At 43.9% G+C, this 13,490-nt stretch overlaps 1 protein-coding gene across 1 annotated transcript in view; it reads left to right on the forward strand.

Moving 5' to 3' along the window:
- RABEP1 (rabaptin, RAB GTPase binding effector protein 1) overlaps window positions 1-13,490 on the forward strand; it is a 134,551-nt gene that overhangs the window by 97,027 nt on the left and 24,034 nt on the right. Inside the window, exons 14-15 of the mRNA XM_088456104.1 lie at window positions 3,045-3,234; window positions 12,561-12,616. Of these exons, the coding sequence (XP_088312230.1) occupies window positions 3,045-3,234; window positions 12,561-12,616 (246 nt within the window). The remainder of the gene's footprint in view (window positions 1-3,044; window positions 3,235-12,560; window positions 12,617-13,490) is intronic.

Here is a 13,490-nt window from a genome sequence, read left to right on the forward strand (position 1 = left end):
CAGTCCCCTGCATTTCATAACAACCTACGTCATGTCACCACAGCCCCCTGCATCTCATAACAACCTACGTCATGTCACCACAGCCCCCTGCATCTCATAACAACCTACGTCATGTCACCACAGTCCCCTGCATCTCATAACATCCTACGTCATGTCACCACAGTCCCCTGCGTCTCATAACATCCTACGCCATGTCACCACAGTCCCCTGCGTCTCATAACATCCTACGCCATGTCACCACAGTCCCCTGCGTCTCATAACATCCTACGCCATGTCACCACAGTCCCCTGCGTCTCATAACATCCTACGCCATGTCACCACAGTCCCCTGCGTCTCATAACAACCTACGCCATGTCACCACAGTCCCCTGCGTCTCATAACAACCTACGTCATGTCACCACAGCCCCCTGCGTCTCATAACAACCTACGTCATGTCACCACAGCCCCCTGCGTCTCATAACAACCTATGTCATGTCACCACAGTTCCCTGCGTCTCATAACAACCTACGTCATGTCACCACAGCCCCCTGCGTCTCATAACAACCTACGTCATGTCACCACAGTCCCCTGCGTCTCATAACAACCTACGTCATGTCACCACAGCCCCCTGCGTCTCATAACATCCTACGTCATGTCACCACAGTCCCCTGCGTCTCATAACATCCTACGTCATGTCACCACAGCCCCCTGCGTCTCATAACAACCTACGTCATGTCACCACAGTCCCCTGCGTCTCATAACATCCTACGTCATGTCACCACAGCCCCCCGCGTCTCATAACATCCTACGTCATGTCACCACAGCCCCCTGCGTCTCATAACAACCTATGTCATGTCACCACAGTTCCCTGCGTCTCATAACATCCTACGTCATGTCACCACAGCCCCCTGCGTCTCATAACAACCTACGTCATGTCACCACAGCCCCCTGCGTCTCATAACAACCTACGTCATGTCACCACAGCCCCCTGCGTCTCATAACATCCTACGCCATGTCACCACAGTCCCCTGCGTCTCATAACATCCTACGTCATGTCACCACAGTCCCCTGCGTCTCATAACATCCTACGTCATGTCACCACAGCCCCCTGCGTCTCATAACAACCTACGTCATGTCACCACAGCCCCCTGCGTCTCATAACAACCTACGTCATGTCACCACAGTTCCCTGCGTCTCATAACAACCTACGTCATGTCACCACAGTCCCCTGCGTCTCATAACAACCTACGTCATGTCACCACAGTCCCCTGCGTCTCATAACATCCTACGTCATGTCACCACAGTCCCCTGCGTCTCATAACATCCTACGTCATGTCACCACAGTCCCCTGCGTCTCATAACATCCTACGCCATGTCACCACAGTCCCCTGCGTCTCATAACATCCTACGCCATGTCACCACAGTCCCCTGCGTCTCATAACATCCTACGCCATGTCACCACAGTCCCCTGCGTCTCATAACAACCTACGCCATGTCACCACAGTCCCCTGCGTCTCATAACAACCTACGTCATGTCACCACAGCCCCCTGCGTCTCATAACAACCTACGTCATGTCACCACAGCCCCCTGCGTCTCATAACAACCTATGTCATGTCACCACAGTTCCCTGCGTCTCATAACAACCTACGTCATGTCACCACAGCCCCCTGCGTCTCATAACAACCTACGTCATGTCACCACAGTCCCCTGCGTCTCATAACAACCTACGTCATGTCACCACAGCCCCCTGCGTCTCATAACATCCTACGTCATGTCACCACAGTCCCCTGCGTCTCATAACATCCTACGTCATGTCACCACAGCCCCCTGCGTCTCATAACAACCTACGTCATGTCACCACAGTCCCCTGCGTCTCATAACATCCTACGTCATGTCACCACAGCCCCCCGCGTCTCATAACATCCTACGTCATGTCACCACAGCCCCCTGCGTCTCATAACAACCTATGTCATGTCACCACAGTTCCCTGCGTCTCATAACATCCTACGTCATGTCACCACAGCCCCCTGCGTCTCATAACAACCTACGTCATGTCACCACAGCCCCCTGCGTCTCATAACAACCTACGTCATGTCACCACAGCCCCCTGCGTCTCATAACATCCTACGCCATGTCACCACAGCCCCCCGCGTCTCATAACATCCTACGTCATGTCACCACAGCCCCCTGCGTCTCATAACAACCTATGTCATGTCACCACAGTTCCCTGCGTCTCATAACATCCTACGTCATGTCACCACAGCCCCCTGCGTCTCATAACAACCTACGTCATGTCACCACAGCCCCCTGCGTCTCATAACAACCTACGTCATGTCACCACAGCCCCCTGCGTCTCATAACATCCTACGCCATGTCACCACAGTCCCCTGCGTCTCATAACATCCTACGTCATGTCACCACAGTCCCCTGCGTCTCATAACATCCTACGTCATGTCACCACAGCCCCCTGCGTCTCATAACAACCTACGTCATGTCACCACAGCCCCCTGCGTCTCATAACAACCTACGTCATGTCACCACAGCCCCCTGCGTCTCATAACATCCTACGCCATGTCACCACAGTCCCCTGCGTCTCATAACATCCTACGTCATGTCACCACAGTCCCCTGCGTCTCATAACATCCTACGTCATGTCACCACAGTCCCCTGCGTCTCATAACAACCTACGTCATGTCACCACAGTCCCCTGCGTCTCATAACATCCTACGTCATGTCACCACAGTCCCCTGCGTCTCATAACATCCTACGTCATGTCACCACAGTCCCCTGCGTCTCATAATAACCTACGTCATGTCACCGCAGCCCCCTGCATCTCATAACATCCTACGTCATGTCACCTCGCCACATAAAAGCCTCATCAAAATCCGCACAGTGGGAGATTAGCCCGAACGAACGCACAGACCCTAAAACCGGGAACTTTGTTTTATATATACAGCTCAGAGTGAAATTAACACTTCCGTTCCAGTCTCTCCCAATGCATGATTAACAAATTAATTCTCTCTCACTCGCTCTCGCTTGATTTCTATTTTTATTTTACAATTAGGAACTACATGAATTGGTTTTGAAGTATCGAGAAGATATTATAAGTGTGCATACGGCAGCGGACCACCTGGAAGAAAAACTCAAAGCAGAAATTTTATTCTTAAAAGAGCAAATTCAAGCGGAACAGTGTCAGAAGGAAAACATAGAAGAAACTCTTCAAATTGAGATAGAGAATTGTAAAGAGGAGATAGGTAAATATAGCAACATATCTACCTACACACATTTCCTCACAAATGGGTTTCTTGGCTTCCACTGTGATCAGCAGGAAAGTATTACCATAATATGCAGGACAGAGTCAGTTCTACGTAAATGTAATTTTAAAGATTGAAAAACATTTACTCAAATGTTTAATAACTTGGACAAATGCAGATGTGCCTTACAGCTGGTATATACTAAATAACAGAACCATGTAAAATTATACGCTAGCAAAAGAAATAACTAAAACCATGAAAACACTGTTCAGGTAAATGTAGATTCTGACCTACTAAACACTGCTCATATTAAGCCAAGAGTTGTTCCCACAGTTGATCTGAATATTAGGATGTGTTTTATGTAAAATGAAAAAGCATTACATGATACTTCAAATGTTTCAGCAGCCGTTGACTATTGTAGAACTCAATAAAAGGGTTTCTATGGCTGCTGACTCAAAGCAGGATTTGAATGCGCAGTTTTCAACCTAGAAAAGTGCAGCATTCATTAGTGTTGGATTACTGTTGTGCCCCGATACAGTGAAGGTTAAACAATTCACCAGTTACAGGAGAAAGACTTGCAGCACCTTCAGAGCTTGTGCGATGGTGGAGGTGTGTTCTTCCGTCACCCCCTGAATGGCTGAATTGACAACTGTCACAGTACTGATTATTTTTGTTTTTTTGATTTCTATGGTTCACCTCATTTATCATTTATGAAAGGTGGTAGTTGATGAACATTTGTTTCCACCCCTTATGTTATTATAGGCAACCACAGAAGCATTTCAGCTCTATGAAAGTTGTGCTTTGTATGTTCTCTTGTGACCGCATCATAAAATATTGTATTTGTTTTGAAAGTTGTTTTAGAGCATCTGGGGTTGAAGGATGGATTGCTGGATTTTTTTTCTAATACAATGTATTAACTAAAGTTACTTTGTACATGGATTCATCTTTTTCTCACTCTTTTTTATGTTCTTTTTAAATAGTTATGGGCAATTGAGAAATTATGGGGGAGATGTATGACAGGCCAGTTTACTGGCAGTAAATGTCCAGACCGGCCACTCCATTATTGCGGTTAAGCAGGTCCTGTCACTGCCAGCAATATATTATTACTGGGTTTGCCTAAGAGGGAGAGTGTTAAATCACCTTTCCATCCAATCGCACTCTCCCTTTTTCAGCATCTGACTTTCGCTTGCAGTGAATCTGCACTTGCTCTGGTCAGAAATCCCCAGCGGCATCCACACTGTTATTGAGAAAAAGAAGTGCTGTGGTGCGGCAATGATGGCTACAGTTGTCAAAACTGTCTGTGCAACTGTCCGTTCATACATTTCCTCTCCACTTATGCGCTCTATCCAGGAATAGCGCCGCTGATAATTACAGGCACATAACATAATGTGCGCAGTTACTGATTTTACACATCATCCCTTCATACATCTCCCCCTATAAAACTATACAAATTAATTTTTCTTTGCCATCTATAAAATAATTTTTCTCTTTTGTTGATATTGTATGCTCTTTTCTTTCTTTTCCTATCCTTGATTACAATACAGACATCTTAGAAGGTAGGAGCTCCTCTACTAATTGTGTTACTAAAAAGTGTATAAAAGTCAGGTGGTTGATATGTGGTGATATGTGTCTATTTAAGTGGAAAATATGCCCACAACATGTGGACCTAGTCTTTTACTTACCATTGTGTTGACTTAATCATTGCTCATTTTAAAAGTTTGTACATAAATGTAGTACTGCATGTTAAATTAGTTGACTCAAAGTCTAAAATACATTTGTCATCCGCATGTCTAACCTTTTTATGTATATGCCACATGCATCATCTTTCATCACACTGGGTCTCGAACTTAAGGGTCAGTCTATTTTTTCCATACAAGTTGGTTGCAAATTGTACATGATTTGATGATTTTAGAGTTGGGTCCAGACTACTTAAGAAGACAAATTTATTTATTTGTTTATTTATTAACAGTTTCTTATATAGCGCAACATATTCTGTTGCTTCATAATTGTAACATTAATAGAACAAAACTTGGTAATAACAAACAGACATAGAGGAAATAGGGCCCTGCTCGCAAGCTTACAATCTATAGGGAAATAGGCATTGATACACAAGGATATGTGCTATATCTTGTATTTCTTTCCAGCCAGACTGCAGAGATTCTTGGTGGGCTGTATGATTCAGTCTCACAGAAACTTTGAGCAAAGGTTAGGAGGATGTGAAAGAAAGAATATGTATGGACTGTGAGAGGGGATGTAATTAGATATGGAAGCATTGAAGGTTAAGTGGCGCTTCTGGAATCTGGTAAGCTTGTCTGAAGATGTGAGTTTTCAGGGAACGCTTGACGGTTTGGAAACTAGAGGAAAGTCTTATTGTGCATGGGAGGGCATTCCACAGAGTGGGTGCAGTCCGAAAAAGTCCTGTCACCGTGAATGGGAGCAAATAATGCACGTGGATGAGAGACGCAGATCTTGTGATGATCGGAGAGGTCGGGTTGAGAGATATTTTCAGATGAATGAAGAGATGTATGTTGGTGTGGTTTGGTTAATAGTCTTATGTGTAAGTAAAGTATTTTGTATTGAATACGGTAGAAAACCGGTAACCAATGGAAGGACTGACAGTGGACGATGAACGTTTGGCGAGGAGGATCAGCCTCATAGCTGCATTCATAATGGATTGTAGTGGTGAGAGTTTGTTTTTAGGAAAACCAGTAAGGAGACTATTGCAATAGTCAATGTGGGAAATAATGAGTGCATGGTTTTGAGTTTTTGCAGTGTCTTGTGCATGATATGGTCAATTTTGGATATATTTTTTAGATGTATGTAACAGGATTTTGAGACAGATTGGATTTGGGAAACAAAGGACACCTAGGCAGCGAGCTTGTAGGGTAGGGTGGTTTGTCGAGTTATCAGCGGTAATGGAGAGATCAGGTTGGTAACTACTATTGACTGGTGGAAAAATAATTCTGTTTGGAAATATTAGGTTTGAGGTGGCGAAATGACATCCAAGATGAAACGACAGAAAGATATTCAGTGGCACGGACCGATACTGGTGGTGACAAATCTAGGGAGGATAGTTAGATTTGAGTATCATCCGCGTACTGAAATCCAAAAGAGCTGATTAGTTTGCCAAGAGAGGTGATACAGAATGAGAAAAACAGAGGACCTAAGACTGAGCTTTACAGTATTCCAACTGATAGCGAAGAGGAGGCAGAATCAGAAAAACTAACAGTGAAAGAGCAATTAGATAGGTAGGATGAGAAACAAGGGCTGTGTCCTTTTGACCTACAGATTGTAGTGTTTGTATGAGAAGAGAGTAGTCAACAGTGTCAAAAGCAGCAGAGAGATCTAGAAGAATTAGAATTTAGTAACGGCCTTTAGCCTTGGCAGTGACCAGATCATTCACTACGTTAGTCAGTGCTTTCTCTGTGGAGTGTTGAGGACGAAAGCCGGTCTGAAGTGGGTCCAATAAATTGTGTGAGTTTAGAAAGTGTGTGAGGTGGGTGTAGACAAGTCTTTCAAGTAGCTTGGAGGGGCATGGGAGATGGGACAGTAATTTGAGAGAGTGTTAGGGTCAGAATTTTGTTTTTTTCATAATGGGAGTAATCACTGTGTGCTTGAACAGTGATGGAAAGATACAAGTTGAGAGAGATTACAGATTTTAGTTAAGGTTGGGATGAGCACAGGAGACAGAGCTTTACTGATTTGTGAGGGTATAGGATCAAGAGGAGAGGTAGTAGTATAGGAGGATGAGAAGAGTGTAGGTGCTTCATCTTCATTTGTGGGGTCAAATGAAGAGAAATGTGCCAGTGTGTTCAGGTAGGGAATGGAGTAGGTCACAAGCTGAGGAAGAGCATACCATTTCATTTCGGATCTTATCAATCTTGTCCTTGAAATAGGAAGCAAGATCTTGTGCATGGATAGTAGCAGGTGGGTTGGGTGAGGGAGGGGTAAGAAGTGATTTAAATGTATTAAAAAGTCGCTTGGGGTTAGAGGCTTGAGCAGAGATTGGAAATTTGTTTGTTTGGCAGTGTCCAGAGCATTACGGTAAGAGTGGTCTTATACGTGAGGAAGTCACTTGGAGTACGAGATTTACACCACAGTTTTTGTAGGTGCCTTATTAATTTAGAATGCCACGGTTGACGTCTACGTGGAGTGTGATTGGTAGCTGGAGCTACTTCATAAAGGGCTTTTTATAGATTCTGGTTCAGGTGTGATGCAGCAGTCTCAGGAGAAGTGAATGTAGAAATTGGTGAGCATAGTTGTCGTAGAGAGGTGGATAGTTGCTGACAATAGCATTAATATTTCTGCTGGTTTGAGGAGGCTTGGTTGATTTCAATGACACTGAGGTTGATATAATGGAGGAGAGTATGCAGGTGATGAGGCTGTGATCTGAGTGAGGGAAAGGAGCATTAGCAAAATCAGAAACTGAGCATAGTCTGGTGAATACAAGATCAAGACAGTAGCTATCCTGATGAGCAGAGGAGTCAGTCTATTAGGAGAGGCCGAGAGAGGAGGGTAAAGAGAGTAGTTTGGAGGCATCATGAGGAGTTGTGGACTGTCAGTAGTGATATTGAAATCACCCATGATGATGGTGGAGATATCGATAGGAAGAGGGAGCCAGGCAGAAAAATGTTCCAGAAATTGTTGGGGTGACCTAGGTAGGCGATAGATGGCAGCAACTCGCAGAGAGAAAGGGGTGTACATCCTGATAGAATGTACTTCAAGTGATGGTACCTGTGGGAGAACGGTGTATGTGAAAGATTGGGACAGTAATATTCCAACCCCACCTCCTTTTCAATTACCAGGCCTGGAGGTGTGTGTGAAGTGTAGGTCACCGTGTGAAAGTACTGCAGGGGAGGCAGGGCCGCCAAGAGCCAAGGCGGGCCCCGGTAATAGGGGGCGTGGCCTAATCTCGGGAGGCGTGGCCATGCCCCATTGCCGAAAAGAAAAAAAAAAGATTTGCAGTGCCGGGGAGGGGGGCGCTCTGAGCCAGGGGGGGGGGCGCCATCAGTGCCAGGGGGGGCGCGATCAGTGTGATCGCTCCCCCGCACAGGCATAGGAGACTGTCTCCACGAGCAGTCTCCAACTGCAGCTCAGCACACGCTGTGTGCTGGACTGCTGTGAGGGAGGGAGGGGGGGGCGGTGTTGGGCCCGGGTAATCTGTACCCGCTCCCCCCCCCTCTCGGCGCCCCTGAGGGGAGGCAGTGTCTGATTGTGTGAGCCATGTTTCTGTTATCAACAGAAAGTTGTGGTTAGTTGAGATAAAAAGGTCATGGATGGATGTTAGTTTGTTGCAAACAGAGCGTGCATTCCATAAGGCACATTTCAGTCACTTTAAAATATGCTTTCACCCAATTTGAGGTACCCCAAATTTGATGGCACTACTTATTTTCCCCCAAAAAATGTAGCTAAATGCTATTCTTCACTACTGTCCAAAAGACGCTAAATAGCACCTATTGAGACCAATCAAAGACCCTAATTTCTTTTGCAGGGCTATTCGGGGGTACTCATAGTGAACCCTCATGTCAGAGCATCTTTTGGGGGGGGTGTCAGGCCGATTTCCCCAAAAATGACAGGACTTTTCGACTATTTTGTTTTCGCCGGGTCCCGTTTTCGCAGTTTTGGAATTGAATACGGGAATAAGTTTGGATGAGCGCGATACCTTTTCGACGGGAAAACCTCCGATGGTGGCGAAAAATCCAGCAACGGACTTTTCGCTCCAAATTGAGTATGCCCCATAGTGTACTCCAAAGGTGCGGCACTCGGACACAGATGCGGAGACACATTCAGTCATCAATGTCTCCCTTTATTTAACTGTGTTCTGAAGATAGACTGAAACGTTGATGACTGCATATGTCTCTCTGCATCTGTGTCTGAGTGCTATATATATATATATATATATATATATATATATATATATATATATATACATATATATATATATATATATATACACAGTGAGGTCCATAAATATTGGGACATTGACAGAATTTTCATATTTTGTCCTCTATTCACCACCACAATGGCTTTGAAATGAAACAAACAAGATGTGATTTAACTGCAGACTTTCAGATTTAATTTGAGGGTAATTGCATCCAAATCAGGTGAACGGTGTAGGAATTACAACAGTTTCTATATGTGCCTCCCACTTTTTAAGGGGCCAAAAGTAATGGGACAAACTAAACAATCCTAAATCTAACTTTCACTTTTTAATACTTTGTTGCAAATCCTTTGCAGGCAATTACAGCCTGAAGTCTGGAACGCATAGACATCACCAGACCACTGGGTTTCATCCCTGGTGATGCTCTGCCAGGCCTCTACTGCAAATGTCTTCAGTTCCTGCTTGTTCTTGGGGCATTTTCCCTTAAATTTTGTCTTCATCAAGTGAAATGCATGCTCAATCGGATTCAGGTCAGGGGATTGACTTGGCCATTGCATAACATTCCACTTTTTAGCCTTAAAAAACTCTTTGGTTGCTTTTGCAGTATGCTTTGGGTCATTGTCCATCTGCACTGTGAAGCGCCGTCCAATGAGTACTGAAGTATTTGACTGAATATGAGCATATAATATTGCCCGAAACACTTCAGAATTCATTCTGCTGCTTTTGTCACCAGTCACATCATCAATAAATACAAGGGAACCAGTTCCATTGGCAGCCATACATGCCCACGCCATGACACTACCACCACCATGCTTCACTGATGAGGTGGTATGTTTTGGATCATAAGCAGTTCCTTTCCTTCTCTTCTCTTCCCATCACTCTGGTACAAGTTGATCTTTGTCTCATCTGTCCATAGGATGTTGTTCCAGAACTGTAATGGCTTTTTTAGATGTTGTTTGGCAAACTCTAATCTGGTCTTCCTGTTTTTGTTGCTCACCAATGGTTTGCATCTTGTGATGAACCCTCTATATTCACTCTTGTGAAGTCTTCTCTTGATTGTTGACTTTGACACATATACATCTACCTCCTGCAGAGTGTTCTTGATTTGGCCAACTGTTGTGAAGGGGTTTTTCTTCACCAGGGAAATAATTATTTTGTCATCCACCACAGTTGTTTTCCGTGGTCTTCCGGGTCTTTTGGTGTTGCTGAGCTCTCCGGTTCGTTCTTTCTTTTTAAGAATGTTCCAAACAGTTGATTTGGCCACACCTAATGTTTTTGCTATCTCTCCGATGGGTTTGTTTTGATTTTTCAGCCTAATGATGGCTTGCTTCACCGATAGTGACAGCTCTTTGGATCTCATATTGAGAGTTGATAGCAACTGATTCCAAATGCAAATGTCATACCTAGAATCAACTCCAGACCTTTTACCTGCTTAATTGATAATGAAATAACGAGGGAATAGCTCACACCTGTCCATGAAATAGCTTTTGAGTTGATAGTCCCATTACTTTTGGTCCCTTAAAAAGTGGGAGGCACATATTGAAACTGTTGTAATTCCTACACCGTTCACCCGATTTGGATGTAATTACCCTCAAATTAAATCTGAAAGTCTGCAGTTAAAGCACATCTTGTTTGTTTCATTTCAAAACCATTGTGGTGGTGAACAGAGGCTAAAATCTGAAAATTCTGTAAATGTCCCAATATTTATGGACCTGACTGTGTGTGTGTGTGTGTGTATATATATATATATATATATATATATATATATATATATATATAGATATATATATATAGATATATATAGATATATATAATATTATAAAAATTTAGTCCATTTGCTCCTGCACTCTTCCTTTAATGAATTCATCTTTCGGGGTGCCACACCATTATATTCGCTCCTCAAACGAAACACATCTTGTGGAGGAGAATCTAATTGACAAGGGATTATGCATGGAGGCGGTTAGCTGCTTGTCTTGAACGTCTGAGAGGGGACCGAATTCGATGGACATGACAAAATGATTAACAATTTTCCCAATTACATGCTGAATTCAGAAGCATTGTATATGTTTGACTAAAGTGTGGCTTGATATAAGTCTAGCTTGTTTGCCTGACGTGAGTCAAGATTTGCAATCCATGTCAATACACCAGGTGGTGATGGAGATTAAAAGAAATTAAATAAAAATAAATCATTGATTCATAAATTGGAGAGTGCCCCTCTTTCATGGATTTTCTTTTTTATATATATATATATATATATATATATATATATACTGTATATGTAAAAATGCAGTGCTGAGCATGTAACAGGTTCTCTCTGCATTACATATCAGTCCCTTCTGGGCAGGAAGTAGCAAAGGGACTTACAGGTTGTTGGATAGCAGCAGAACCTGCGTTCGCTGCCAGGACAGACAGGAGGAGTCATATGAGAGAGTGTGGAGAGGGGACAAGGTGCCAAGGCAGAGAAGAGGGGTCATAGAAGAGGGGACAAAGTGCCAGTGCAGAGAGAATGGAACACAGGCGAGAGGAGAGGGAACAAGGTGCCAGGGCAGAGAGAAGGGATCACTAGCGAGAAGAGAGGGAACAAGGTGCCAAGGCAAAGAGAGGAGAGGGAACAAGGTGCCAGGGCAGAGAGAAGGAGGGATAACAGGTGAGTGGAAAGGGGACAAAGTGTTAAGGCAGAGAGGAGGGGTCATACGGGAGAGAGAAGAGAGGGGACTACGGGTCTGGGCAGAGCGGAAGGATGGCAGGAGAGAGGTGAAGGGCCAAAGTGCCAGGACAGAGAGGACCGGTCCCAGGAGAGAGAGAAGGAAAAAAACCCTGCTGCATAATAGGGAGAGAGAAGAGGAATATGGGGACATGGGGGAGGGAAATGGGAAGTTGTTAAAGAAGAGAGGGGAAATACTAGTAGGAATATATTTTTAAAAAGCCAGGGCCCTACTTTCCCTAACGCACCCAGGTACATGCATTACATCCTTTCCCAATTTACTCTGATATTCAAGTGAAAAAAGCTTTTCTTCTTAAACAGATATTTGGCTTTCTCTATTCTCTAGTGTGTGTGTGTGTGTGTGTGTGTGTTTCTACAGAGTAGTGTGTACAGAGTTAAGGTTGATGCTCATTGGGTTCCATCCTGCCACTCAGCTCAACAGGATCGCTGCTCGGAAGACTGTAGTGATCATTTTCCAACATGCCCAAAAACTAACCTGTTGAATTTAGGACAACTGCAATAATAAATTGTGAAAGCTTAACCACGATGGAGTGGTGTTTATCACAGTGGTGTAATTTCATCCTTACTAACTCTGTAAGATGGCAATATCAGTTTGTGACCATGACTAGGATTGATTCATTCATTTTGCGTAGTATTTTTTGTGTTTCATGCAGTGTTCATTGTGTTTAAACTAAGGATTGTCCAGCAATACTTATATTGGTTGTATTTTTACCTTTATAGCATCATTATCAAGTTTAAAGGTTGAGCTGGACAGGATAAAAACAGAGAAAGAGCAGGTATGTATTAAAGAGTATCAAAATGACCATCTTTATTTTTATTTTTTAGCATGACTGAGATAGTGAAACCTTTTTGTTTTTTGATGATTCAAAGTATACAAACTTTATTTAAGGCACACAATTATTGAAAATATTGTATACAATTACCTGCAGGCTGAGTGTATAAAGTGTATATGAAACACAAATGAATTTCATGTTTGTACACAAATTTTGTTTGAGCCACAAAATGATTGCAAATATTGTACAAAATTACATGCAGATGTATATGAAACATAAATGCATTCTTTGTTTAGATTTGGGTCCCTTTCCCAAGATATTTGATAATGTTATGCAAATATTCCAAAATATAGAATATTCCGATATCCAAAATACCCCTGGTCCCAAGCATTTTGGATTTTTGAGACTCAACCTGTAATAGAGATGACTTTAAAGGACAGCCAGCAGCGGCTCCTTACCTGTCTGGCCGGTTGGTCTGCAGTGCACATCATCCTTCGCCTCCCTATCCATCCCGATGATTGACAGGTGATGTCACATGAAGTCGGGGCTTAAGTATGGCACCCCCCCAGGGGGTGTGGCCTAAATCAGGGGACGAGGCTTAAACCCAGAGCTTCTGCTAGGCTAGCGGACAGGCTGGCTTTTAGGGGCTACATTAGCTGCAGCCCCTAAGAGCCAGATAGGGCTTTTGCTATAGCAGGGGAGTGGATTCCCATGGGAAGCACTCTCTCTGCTGTTGCTGCCAGGACTGGCACTCCCAGGGGGAGAAAACACCTCCCCCTGGCACTGCCTGTCTGGCTGTGATCAGCAAGGAGAGCTTCCAATGTGAAGTCACTAACACTGCTGCTAGCCTAGGCAGTATCTGCGGGCAGTGGATTTT

This window comes from Taudactylus pleione, unplaced genomic scaffold (assembly GCF_031769625.1).
Source record: "Taudactylus pleione unplaced genomic scaffold, aTauple2 ptg000687l, whole genome shotgun sequence".
In the NCBI taxonomy this organism is placed as follows: domain Eukaryota; kingdom Metazoa; phylum Chordata; class Amphibia; order Anura; family Myobatrachidae; genus Taudactylus; species Taudactylus pleione.